A 13542-nucleotide genomic window follows, 5' to 3' on the forward strand; every position below is an offset into this window, starting at 1 on the left:
CTAATTTTAAGAAGTTAAAAAAAATTTTGTTTGTTGGCAGCATTGAGATGGGTTGGAAACATGAAGGATCAGTTGGCGTTTTAAGAAAGCCTATTGCCTCATTAAATGAGATATTTATAATTTTACAGAGAGTCCTGTAAGTGATGAGTCAAGACAAGGAAAAGGCATTAAAATCTGCCGAATATTCGTTTTTTTATTTTTCCTAAAATACTTTTGATATCTTGAATACCTGTATGCAATCTGGTCAAATTTCAGTGATCAAAATTAAATTAGGGAAAATAATTATTAGGTAATTACGAATCCTGTAAATTTTTACGAAAGTTTATTGCATGTGACAGTAAAACGAGAGCTCGCTATTTCGCAATACGCTTCATGACGTGCGTAAGCCACAACTCAATTATTCCACGAGCATTTGATAAAACCAATTTTCGCAAATATAGGACTAAATAGTCTAGTTTTGTTTTACCCAATTATGTTAAATAAATTAAACCGATTTTTAATGAATTTCAGGTCATGCACGTATTTTAACTAAGTAATTACAAACTAAATTCTGTCTAATAAAATTGCTGAAATCTATCAGATTATTGTTACTATTAAAGGTGGTCCTTTAGTATTTTAAAGTTTATTTTGGTATTTTCAATTAATTTTTATTATCCACGAATAACAAAAATTCCGAAATTTGCAATTTCTAATATTGTGTAGTTACTATAGTTACATATTATAATTACTATAGTACAATTATTTTATTAAAAAAACAATTTTATAGCTTTTCTAATCTCTCAAAAAGTCAGCAAAATATAAGATATATTTTGGAACTTTTTAATATTGTATACTATTTTTAACTCATATCGACATTCAGAACTTGAAGATATAAATAGAAGAATTTCGGAGCATTGAACTATTATTTAAAAACTCTTCATACACATCAGTGCGTAAAATAAATCGGTAAATATAACAACAATAATAATAATTTATTCTCAAATCAAGATAATATAATTAAGTTATTAACTTATTTTCTCTTATATGTCATTTTCTAATATTTCATAAATTAGTTTTCTTATATATATATTTTTTTATCTACCTAGGATTTCACTATCTTCAAAATTAAAGGTCAAAGGCTATTAAAATGTTCAAACAGTGCAGTTTTAGTTTGGCTTTTAGGTACCTCAATGTCGAGCCAATATATAGACTCTATGATGAAAAAATGTATTATACTAAAATAGTTATGTGTCGAAACAGAACATATGTATTTGTTAGTAGTAAAAATTAGAAAAAAGAAAGTATTAGATATAATAAAGGTTCTATCACTATTACAAATATTTCTTATACTTATTCGCTTTTATAAAAAATTAGTATGATGCTCCTAAAATAAAAAGTTGCGATAGTAGCCAAAAAATAATAATTTGGAACACTTTTACCCCAAATTATTATTAAGAAGATTAAAAAAGTATAACTTTTTCTTAATTTTTTATGGTCAGCAAAATTTTGGTTACAAATTAAAAACACATCCAATATTTCAATAAAAAATTACGTGTATATGGTTACTGAATCATTTATGGAATTTTTATTTTAGCAAGATATACAGGGTGTATCAGAACTATGGGATCAAACTTCTGGGGGTTGTTCAGTGCAACAGAAGAATCCATTTGAGTATAGGAACCCATGTCCGGAAATGCGTCACTACGCCACTACGGCCCTAAGACGCGGTAAAATTTATAAAAAACATTAATTACCTAAATAGCATCTGCTGCATTTATTTTTACCTTTTGTACATGATACCATAACAACAATTGTTTAAGATCAACGCTTATCAATGTCATGTTTAAAAATTTTATAGCTTACAATTTTTAAACATTTATTGCTAATGGAAAACTTTACCAATCAAGAATTGGCAGATATGCATTTGGCATACGGAGCAAGAAACTGCAAAGCACGAGCAGCATCGCGGTTGTATCATGAACGTTATGTATTTTGTATTGGATGCAAAAAGTTTATCGCTGTTCATCGGCGGCTCGCTGAGACAGGCATGTTTAAGACCAAGATGCATGATACTGGTGTTGCTCGAACCGTAAGAACGGTCGAATTTGAAGAAGAGGTGCTTCAGACAGTTGCCGATGAACCATCAAATAGCACACGTGACGTCGCTAAGAATATGAATACGAGTAACGCTTCTGTCTGGCGGGTACTACACGAGTAACAACTCCATCCTTACCACTTCCAGAAAGTTCAAGGTATGACTGCAGCCGATTATCATCCTAGAGTTCGATTTTGTCGATGGCTTCTGGATCACATCATTGCACAACCAAATTTTTTACGATATGTTTTGTGGACCGATGAAGCCTCTTTCACAAGAGACGGTATTTTTAATAGTAGGAATAGCCATGTTTGGGACGAAAATCCTTATGCAATTTTTCCAAGAAAAATCAGAATCGTTGGTCTGTCAACGTATGGGCAGGCATTGTTAATAATTATTTAATTGGGCCATACCTTCTACTGGAACGGTTAACAGGACCTATTTATCTGCGTTTCTTGGAAGTTCTCCCAGAACTCCTTGAAAATGTTCCACTAAACGTTAGACAGCAAATCTGGTTTCAGCATAATGACTAAGGAAGCCTAATATTACAGCTTTTAAACGCAATAAATTTTCTGTAGGGGAGGGTTGGCCAAAACGGGATTGTCGGGTAAAACAGGATACCGGTCCTTTTCTTAAAACAAGCAGCGCCATCTGTTGAATGACGGTGTCAATCGCTAAAAATAACGTCTGTCGAAATATAGCAAGTGGAGATTCTTATTAATTCTGTGATTGCGGTGAGTGACAATTGACACTTTAATAAAGCAAGGTTACGGTATTTTGTTTTGTAGAGTTTTGTTACGATTTTGTCAGATTAAAGCCAGCAGTTAAATAAGGGTGAGTATTTTTTATGATTCTATGGGTCATTGGCTGTATTTTGAGAGATAAGTAAATGCTATAATTTTTGTTGTTGTTGTGGAAATTTAGAAAAAACTTTAATCATGTGCAGTTGGGTAAAATGGGATACCTGGGAGGTGGCGTTTACCCAACGCCATATATAGGCATGATATGTTTATTCTATGACAGAGGCTAAATTGCTGATAATAATTTTAATCAATATGCTGTTATTGAATAAAAGTTCTATACAGCCTAAATTTTATTTATTTAAATTTATTATGGCTTAGCTTGGTATTTATTTTTTAGGCTTTACATTTTAATATTAACCTATTTATTTACTTTTATTAGCTTGTATCCATTTTCAGATGCCTCTTACAAAATTACTACAAAATTAAATAGATTTTAAACAAAAAAATATTACCCAACTGCTAAAAAGACAGAGTGAGATTTTTATATAATGAGTCTTAATTTTTTTTAGGCTTACAATGGGCAAATATAAAAGAAAAACTAATCGACAGTCTTGGGATGAGGAATGTATGCAACAAGCCATAGAAGAGGGTCTCGAAGGAAGAATGGGTTACCTTAGGGCTTCAAAGGAATTTGGGGTACCACGAACAACAATTGCAGCCAGAGTTGATAAAATTAAAAAAGGGACTCTTGAACGAGAAAATTCGGCGAAAAAAGGACTAGGGCGTCACAGACCAGTTTTTTCTGAGCAAGAAGCAGAATTGGTGCAACACATTTTGCATATGGAATCAAGACTTTTTGGATTTACCTTAAGTGACCTCCGAAGTTTGGCTTTTCAGTTAGCAGAACGCAATGGATTAGCTCATCAATTTAATAAAAACAAAAAAATGGCAGGTAAAGCTTGGTTATACAAATTTCTAAAGAGACATCCAAACGTTAAACTTCGCACACCCGAACCAACATCACTTGCTAGAGCTATGGGCTTTAATAGACCAGCTGTACAAAATTTTTTCTCTTTACTTTCTGACGTGCTTGAAAAATATAAAATACCGCCTGGGCGGATTTACAATGTCAATGAAACAGGTATAATGACAGTGCCAAAAAAAAGATCCAAATGTTTATCGCTGCGTGGGAAGAGGCAAGTTGGCTGCATATCTTCCGCTGAACGCGGTGTTCTAGTTACGGTGGAAATTTGCATGAGTGCCACTGGTATATTTATGCCGCCTGCCTTTATTTTCCTAAGATCAAGAGCAAAGCCAGAGCTGCTAGATGATGCTCCTCCTGGTAGTACAGCCTTTTTTCATTCATCAGGCTGGATGCAAAAAGAGATATTTTTAAAGTAGTTTAATCAATTTATTGACTTTTCAAAGGCCTCTACAGAACAACCTGTCCTGTTACTGTTAGACGGACATACAACCCACACAAAAAATATTGATGTAATAAGAAGAGCTAGAGAATGCGGTGTAATAATGCTATGCTTCCCACCGCATACAACACACCGGTTACAACCACTAGACGTTAGTTTTATGTCACCGGTTAGTACATTTTATACGTCAGAGGTTCAAAAATGGGTGCAACAACACCCAGGACGGCCAGTTACGATAACCCAAATTGGTAAGCTTTTCGGAGGCGCATACATGAAAGCTGCTACCATCCAAACAGCTGTAAATGGGTTTAGAAAAACAGGCATTCAACCTTTTAATCCAGAAATCTTTGAAGACTGGATGTTTGAGCCAGCTGAAACTACAGATACACCTGTGCACAATCTTGCAGTTCCGATCGAAGAAAATAGGCGCCCTTCAGTACGTACACCATCACCAACTCCACAAGACCAAGTTACAAAGGAAGAAGAAATAGGGTGTGACATGGAAAATATTGAGAATTCTCCAAGAACATCGCCAGATCAGATCAGACCAGATTCTTCAACACCAGAGAAACCTCGCCAACCGCTTGCGGATAAGGAAGCATTGCAGAATATCCCTCCTCCTATTTCCTGCAGAAACTTTTATGGAAATGCGACTCCCTCATGTTCGTACACTACCACCAATTTTCAAGTAACACCTGAACAAATAGTTCCAATTCCTCACGCCGAAAGAAAAGTAAATGCTAATGACAGGAGAAGAGGAGAAACGGCTGTGCTAACTTCAACACCGTACAAAGAAGAACTGGAAATATCTATGGAAAAGAAGCCCATTAAGAAACCCAAACTAAACCTAGAAGAAAATCAAAAAGTAAAGAATAATAAAGGAAAAAATAAAAATAATAAACCTGTCAACAAGCAAAAAAAACAAATGACAGAAAAAAAGAAAATTGACAGCAGTTCAGAGGAAGAGGAAGAAAAGGATGAAAGTTGCATTTACTGTACAGAGCTATACTCGAAATCTAAAGCTGACGACGGTTGGGTTATGTGTCAGGACTGTCGACATTGGGCTCACGAAGCTTGCGCCGGAGTGGAGGATGATGATGGGCCGTACTCATGCGATTTTTGTCATGGCTAAATTAGTAATTTTAATGTTTATTTACTTTTAAGGATTTTATAAGACACTTATTTTGTTCTGTTTTTAACTTCATTAAATTAAAATTAACGATTAATATGATTTTTTAATTATTTTTAAACACCATCCTATTTTACCCGACCAGGTGGGCAAAACGGGATACTTTACATTTTTTTAAAAATATATTTTTTTCTATGTTATAATCAAGATAATGAAGAATAACAATAGTTAACCATAAAAGAGAGTCAATGAGGTTCCAGGTAAAAAATTATGGATATTATTAGCATAGTTAGTAAGTAATGGGTTAAAGCACTTTAGGTATCCCGTTTTAGCCAACTTTCCCCTATACATTTTGACAAGTCAAAAAATTAAAATAAGGAATATGAATGTCCCGCGTTTGTCTTGACATGACTCAGCCTGTATTGTAACTATCTGCAATATCGATTATTCATACTTATATCAAATAGTTTCCATAGCTGCAAAGGAAGCGCTGTAGTCGTGTCATAAACGTGATGCCATCTCGTATACATGTAATACAAGCACCTTAAAAGCTTGGGCGCGAATACTAAAAAACCTTCTACTCTACTACGACATATAGATGGCGGTAAGAACGTGAAACTTCCACCTTGAGGCTGCACCAACTATCAAAGCATTAATATGACGTATGAAATAAGGCTATTTTTCATAGCTCTTATAGAAACGTTTTATTTTACCATAAAAGAATTCGTCCACTTTGCTCAAAGAAACCTTAATATAATTTTAAAGAGGTGAAGAAAAAAACTCGGTTTCAAATGTCATATAATAAATTTCACGATCTAAAATGGTTACATGTTTCACTTAAAGGGTTAAGGATCATCAGACCTACGATGGAAGACCAATTACAATACGCACGCTATCAATTTTGTAGTTTAAATAAGAACAATAGCTTAGCAATAGTGCCGATTCAACTTTGAAGACAAACTCGATCTTAGATTAGTTGAAACTATTTAATTCTGAAATATTGCTTGAATTTTACGGTCAGTACGATGTATGTCACTGGTGTAATATTGTATAGCACCACCATTGCCTTTTGGGACAAAAATCAGTGTTATTACTTTGTTTTTTAAATTACACAGTTTTAAATACCTTTGAATGGAGTTGTCAGGTATTATTATTATTATGTATAATTAATTCATATTTTATATACAAAATTCATATTTTAAATTTTTATTATTATTTTGATTTTGTTTACGTAAATTTAATTAGTAATTAAATATGATTATTTGTACGTGAAAGCCTAATTGTTAGAAAATGGATATGAAAAAAAAATATTTTAGTTAACGCATGTTAAATAATTTTCTTCTTCATAAACTCAAAACTCTTCAAGAACAGCCACTTAAGTAATCATCTGGTAATGCTTGTGACTTATCATTTTCAATTTGTAAGATTTATTTTCATGCTTTTTTCTTCAAAAAAAGACTTTATGTTATTTACCTTATTAAACAATAATTCAATACTTACTCTGCATAAATGTTGCTTTTCTCTTAGCATATCGCCATAGGTAAAATCCCTATCCTCCATGATTTGCGTATGTAACTTCTCTGCTCATCTCTGATTTTTTTATTTAAAAGCACTGAAAAAATTATAATAGAACTAAACTATAGCATATTTTAAGATAACTAAATTGAATATTTGCTTAAACATGGGTCATAAGTTAAATCTTATTACAAAATAAGTCTCCAATTTAAGGCAAAAAAGATCATAAGTCTGTTACAGCAAGTCTCTCGGTTCAAAAATCGAATTCACTGTGATCCCGCTTAGATAAAATGTTTTGAATCTAGATTTAAGGAAATTTAAAAGGAGCTTATGGGGCTATTTAGGATTTTCAGGACTTATTTTTAGGGCTATTTAGGACTTATTTTCTAAAAATTAATTTATGTTTAAAGTTGAAGATTAAGTCAAAATCTGGATAAAAGTATGACTTAAAGTGAGGGATTTTCCTAATATGTCATGCAGTAAAAAAAATTTTACTAAAGTCAGTTTTAAGTTGAGAATATTATTCGAAACTCAGCTTATAATGAAAAATAGACGTGGTTCTTCATATATAATAACACTGATTTTATTTTACTTATTATTATTATCAACTTTTACGTATTATCAAATAAATACAAAATTAAGGTACGGAATAAACAAAGTATGTCTGCTTGCTAAATCTCGACTCCAGTGTTGCCACCCTTGACCCTAATAAATTCCCTAAAAGGCTTCGTAAAAAATCGGTAGATTTTATAAAAATGCAACAATAATAAAACGTATAATTTTATATTATGCAATGTTGTTTTTCTATAAACTTGGATCACAGAATATCACATCAAATACTCTATGTGCTGTTTTAATGTATATTTTGTCTTTATTTCAGCAAAGTCCTGTTAATAATTCTAGTTATTCTCATTTTTTTAAGGCATTAAAATCTGTATTTCTGTTTTAATTTCTGATAGCCCCTTGCAACAACATATTTAATCAAGACTTATGTAAGGGAGCCTTAACTTTTAATATGCATGTGTTTTGTATGGACAATATTAGGTTTAAGGCGTTAAGTCTTCGTTCTATACTTCAGTGCAAGTGGCCACATTAACCCTATTTATATAACGAATTCTGCTGGGTATATTAAAAGTTTCTTAATTGGTTTAAGAGACTGTATAAATTAAATTTCATTTCAAATCAGTAAGGAAAGAACACCTAGATAAGTAAGATAATCTCCAACAAAATTAATATAGAAAAACAAGCATTTAATTTAATCGTCATCAGAGTTTTTCCCTTTTAAATTGGCGTCCGTCATTTTTAAAATAAGGTTATTTTGAATGAAGAAATTATGACATATCTTTGTCAATAAATTGTTTACTTCTCAATGTAAATAATTTAATTAATAGCGACCAGATATAACAAAAATATATATGTACAAGTTAACATGCAGTTTTTTTTTAAATTATTTCAGTGTAAGCAAATAAAAACAACGTATAAATTCTAACAAAAAAAATTAACAAAATAAAGATTTGTTAATGCAACAAAAGCCTGCATTATGGCCAAATTCCTAAAGGTTGATTTTGGTTAGTCACAATAGGGTAAAGATATCACAAGTCAGTGGGGTTAACTCCAGTAAGTATTAAACATGGAACATAATAATACAGATTAAGGCAGTATATTGTATATACATATTATCCTAATCGGATTAAAATTTTTCATCCTAATGATCTAAAATAAGTAAGTTTTTATTATTAGTAAATATTGATTATCACAGTAGTTATCATCATAATTAAGGTTCTAAATAATACTTTAAAATGTTTTACATTAGTCTATAATTTTGATTTCTATCATATCGGTTTGTAAATAAAATAGGACTATAAAAAACATTTTTGTTAACTTAAGGTGGATTAAGTCGATTAGGGAGTTTTTGATAAAGATATGTCAATCTGAAAAATGTAATACCCTTCTAGCACTTATTTACTAAATAAATACATTATTATTAATTACAGCAACGTGCATATACCTACACAACTTCTCTGTTTTTTAAATAACTCTCGCATCATGATATGAAAAAAGAACATATCATGGTTTTTTTGTAATTAAAATAAAACAGTGATTCCTTAATAATTTTTTTTCTTCAAAACGGTTTATTTTATCGCTAATGAACAAGAGTGCATTGTCTTCAGTTTAAGGTTCAAGCTACCAATATTTCCCAAATAGCATCGTACGTCCTGGGTACATAATTTTTATGTCATTTTTATGTTATGATCAAATTCGGATATATTGTTATAAAAATAACGTCTTTAGCCAAATTTACGTAACTTTTGGATACGTAGTTCGTACCTACATTAATTACGTCTTGCGGATGTACATACATGTACATATAAATACTTAGAAAATGTCTTAGCTTCTATGGATTATACAAGAATAAAAAATATATATACATTTTTTAACACACAAAACTATATGCCAGGAAAGAATTTTTTCCATATAATTTTTTTATTTTTTACCTGAATTTGAGAGATTTACCACATTTTCTGAGGGTGCCTCAGAAAATGTGGTATATTATGTACAGGGTCGATTTCATGACAGAATCCGTGATGCCGTTATTCAAATACCACCTGCTGAAATCGAAACAGCAGTTTTATCCACCCAAAGAAGATTGGAATCTTGTTTGGAATGTGATGGAAAACAGTTTGTGCATCTATCGAGGAAAAACCTATTATAAGTCTGAGCTTAAAATCGGTATTCTTCCTTTGATTCTGTGATACATTAGTTTATGTATAAATTTATTAATTATGACAACAGGCTATATCTTATTAACAGCTTAAAAAAACAGCTTTATGTTAATTAGACGACAATTTGCAAAATGAGCTAGGGATCAAGAAGTACCTTTTAGCTTGCTAATGATGTATGCTAAATATAAAATTTTTATATAAACGCATTCAAAGGATAAGAAGACGGGGGAGGACAATTAGGACTATTAGGAGCCGCACTATGTATTTAATAGTAAGGATAAAAAGTCGATACTTCAGCGATTTTTCATGAGAACTATAAAGTTTAATAATTTAATTTACTTTAGTTTTTACATCAGTTGTTTTTTTTTTCAGACTGGAAGTACGCTCGTTACAACTTTTGAGGGTCATCCAATAAATAGGAACAATTTACTATTCGACTACCAATCGGTAAGTTAAATTAATATTTTTAAAGAACTTTTTAAAATTATAAATATAGTGTAATCCTCATAGCAGAAAAACAGAAAAGGTTTAATATTTACACAAAATTACCGGGCTGCATAGTTATTTATAATAAAACTCTGATTTATGTCATCTCTTTAGAAATTAGTAATGAAAATTTTTTTCAAAATATTGCTTTCGACAAATGATTTTATTTATTTAACACTAAAATGACTTTTATAGGTTATTATTGTATACCTTAAATAAAATTTCTTTTAAAAGAACTCAAATCAACACTGATGAAACCGGCAAATAAAAAAATAATTTTTTTCCATCTAAATAATATTAGCTCCTCTTAAAACTAAATATTAAAGCTATTAACCCTTAATGATTAAAATCACAATTTGTCAACTAATACTTTTTCTCCTTCAGGGATTTCAGATTTTGTAGAGAAAATTAAAACTCAATCTTAGAACGTTTACATATAAAGATTTTTAACTTAGTAATTCTACCTGATATTGCAGCATTTCCTGGACAATAAACAAATTTTCATTATATTCGGATATAACCACAACCATTTTTTATTTCTTGACAAATCAGAAAATCATCTTGAGACACTGTAATAGTACCCTCTGGTTTAACTTACATCTCAGCAAAGTTTCCCGATCTTTTGTTGTGCAAATTACTTTTTGTTGTTAAACGATTTCCTTCATATTAATGCGTCAATATCTACCTACATATTTAAGGTAGACAATCCATTAATATCATACAATTTATTATACATATAATTTCACCGGTTTTAAAAAATCACAATAATTATTCTGGTTTAGTTACGTAAATATAACAAATTTAAAATCGTGGTAATTTTTTTGCCATCGTGCTAACTCGTAGGACTTCTACTATACTAATAAGTGAGTTTTGTTCTACACTTTGTTGCAGAAATTGGCTTGCTACGTTTTTTTCTAAATGAACTACTAAAAACTAGACGTTCTAAGTAAAACTAAATCTAAGTAGAATTCTAAATAAAGGTAACTTTAACTGCAAAATGTTCCAATCAGAGGGTCAAATTATTTGCATTAAATAGGCTTTCTATGCATTCATGTAATTTTCTTTGGTCATATGTAGGATGTTTCAGCGCAAATAGATAGTCATAGTCATTTTTAGTAATTTTTAGTTTATATTCAATTAAAATAAAAAAAGTAGAATAGTAATATACTTATTTTTTTAACTTAGTTTTTTTGTTACGTAAACGATAATATAGGTATACTTTATTAGGTATAAACGTAGTTGAAAAATTATTAGACTACGTATTTTTATTGTGCAATATTTCTAAGAAGCTTATAAAAGTATATTTGATCTCGCAAAGCGTAAAAGTCACCTTGAGCACACAAAAGGATGTTTCTACAGCCTGCAGCAAGTTGCTTCTGTAATAATTTTATCTCTTATTATATTTTTTCAATAAAGACGCTCAAATGAAATAGATTCTTGGAATATTTCTTTAGAAATGTACTGCAACACAGACAAAACTCAAAAGAGGAACAGAACATTACCTCTAAAACATTGAATACTGTACTTTACTTTAAAAATTGTATTGCCATATAGCTTTAAATACCTTATAATTATTATTAATAAAAAGTTTAGGAACACCTTTTTTTTATAAAATTATGAACATGTATTATTATCAATTTAACCCTTTGTGCCGCGAAAAGGGTATACTTTGGCAATAAAAATGATGAATGGCACCTTACCTTTGGAATTTCTGGTTGTGAGTGTCGCAGGGATACCTGATTTCTTCTGGAGAACTTGACTGAATTCTGCTTGTTTCAAAGCATTCACTTAGATTAGATTTTCTTAAAAAACAATGTAGACTTTTGCGAAAAAGAACTTGCGAAGAACTACCTTTTGAGAATTACTTTTTTAATATGCTTGGAGAGAGAGACGACTGGTGGCGTTTTAATCGCAAGACTGCTAAGTCGTCTGCGCATCCAGGTGCCAACTAAGTATTGCCAATGTATAAATATAAAAATTTAACTTAGACGCGGGAAATAATTGTTGCAGCGACACTTTGTTTATTTATAAAGTGTAACTTTACTTAACTTAAAGTGCAACGAAAAAAGAACATGGATGATGTTTCTCATGTATATGGGTATCAGGACTTATAGTAAAACAGAATAGGTAACTAACATTTAAAAGTTAAGTTAAATCATTTTAATTAATCAGTAAATCGATACTCAAAACATTGGATAAATATCCCAAAAATAAAATATAAATATAGGGTGTCGAAATTAGACGTCAATATTTTAACATAATTCATGATACAGGGTGTTAGAGTTGAAGAGGTGATGGCGTTTTTTTCTAAATATTTTCGAAACACGTAAAGATTTTTGAATAAAATTTTGTACAGTTCCTAAACTTTAGATGCTCTATTTAATGAACTAAAACTTAGTATCAGTTAACATAAAGATGAGATACAAGTGAAAAAATTTACCCCTTCCAAAAAATATTTTTTTCAATAGTTTATCTTTTTAGCTCTGGATATCTTAATTTATGTTTAAAAGAATGACTGTTAGATGGCACTTCGGTATAAAAGCATTATTTCTTTGAAAGGCTTACCTTTTCAGATCCGGTGATCTTAATTATTGGTATTCTGAAATATGACTCTTAGATGGCGCAATAGGTAGTTATTGCGAAATATGGACAAACGTGAATATTCTCACACTAATTACAAAATGATTTATATAAAAGTTTATAGGAATTTATATTTCGTGATTGTTCTACAAAAACTATATCTTAGCAGTAACAATTAGTAGTCACTTAAGTTAATATTTAGAGATAAAAAATTGAAAATACTATCATGTTTTTAATATCATTATTGAACTATATATACGGAACACAAAAAGTTACCCTAATATAAGATAAATTAAAATTAAAAAGAAAATACCAAGTAACGTAAAGAAAAGTTCCTACTATTTGAAAAATTTGGTTTAAGCTTTCGCTGATGAACATAACTCTTTGGAAGTAGTAGAAAATAAGCGACAAGTACAAAAGAAAGCGAAAGTAATGTTTATAGGATCACATTATAGGATTCCTACTTTACAAATTTGTGCTGAAAGCAAATAAAGACGGTTTCACAAGCAAGCATAATTTTGTAATATAAGACTTAATAGGGTAATTGTCAATTTGTGTCTTAGTTACCATATTTTCCATGCATTTACGTTTTTGCTGGGATATCAGGAGAAAATAAGAAACGTCTTTCAATTAGATACACTAAAAACCTTCAAAATACCTGAAATTCTATAAAACGTCAAAAATTGTTTTAAATGGAGGTTCTCTCCATAGCAGTATAATGCATTTAAAATCTAATTTATTAAAATTAACTAGTTTTAGTTAGTAATTTACTAGGGTGTATTTCATGCCAAGTTTTACAAGTACTTACCCCTTGCCAATAATAATTATTAAATAAAAATAAACACTTTTTCATGACATCACGTTCATC

At 30.6% G+C, this 13542-nt stretch overlaps 1 protein-coding gene across 8 annotated transcripts in view; it reads left to right on the forward strand.

The window, feature by feature from the left end:
- LOC126733620 (disks large 1 tumor suppressor protein) overlaps positions 1 to 13542 on the forward strand; it is an 825690-nt gene that overhangs the window by 583963 nt on the left and 228185 nt on the right. For 7 of the 8 annotated variants that reach the window (XM_050437042.1, XM_050437028.1, XM_050437022.1 and 4 more), the window contains one exon: positions 9980 to 10055. In XM_050437042.1, the coding sequence (XP_050292999.1) occupies positions 9980 to 10055 (76 nt within the window). The remainder of the gene's footprint in view (positions 1 to 9979; positions 10056 to 13542) is intronic. The other variant, XM_050437015.1, reaches the window with a different exon arrangement.

The sequence above is a fragment of the Anthonomus grandis genome, chromosome 1, assembly GCF_022605725.1.
Source record: "Anthonomus grandis grandis chromosome 1, icAntGran1.3, whole genome shotgun sequence".
NCBI lineage: Eukaryota > Metazoa > Arthropoda > Insecta > Coleoptera > Curculionidae > Anthonomus > Anthonomus grandis.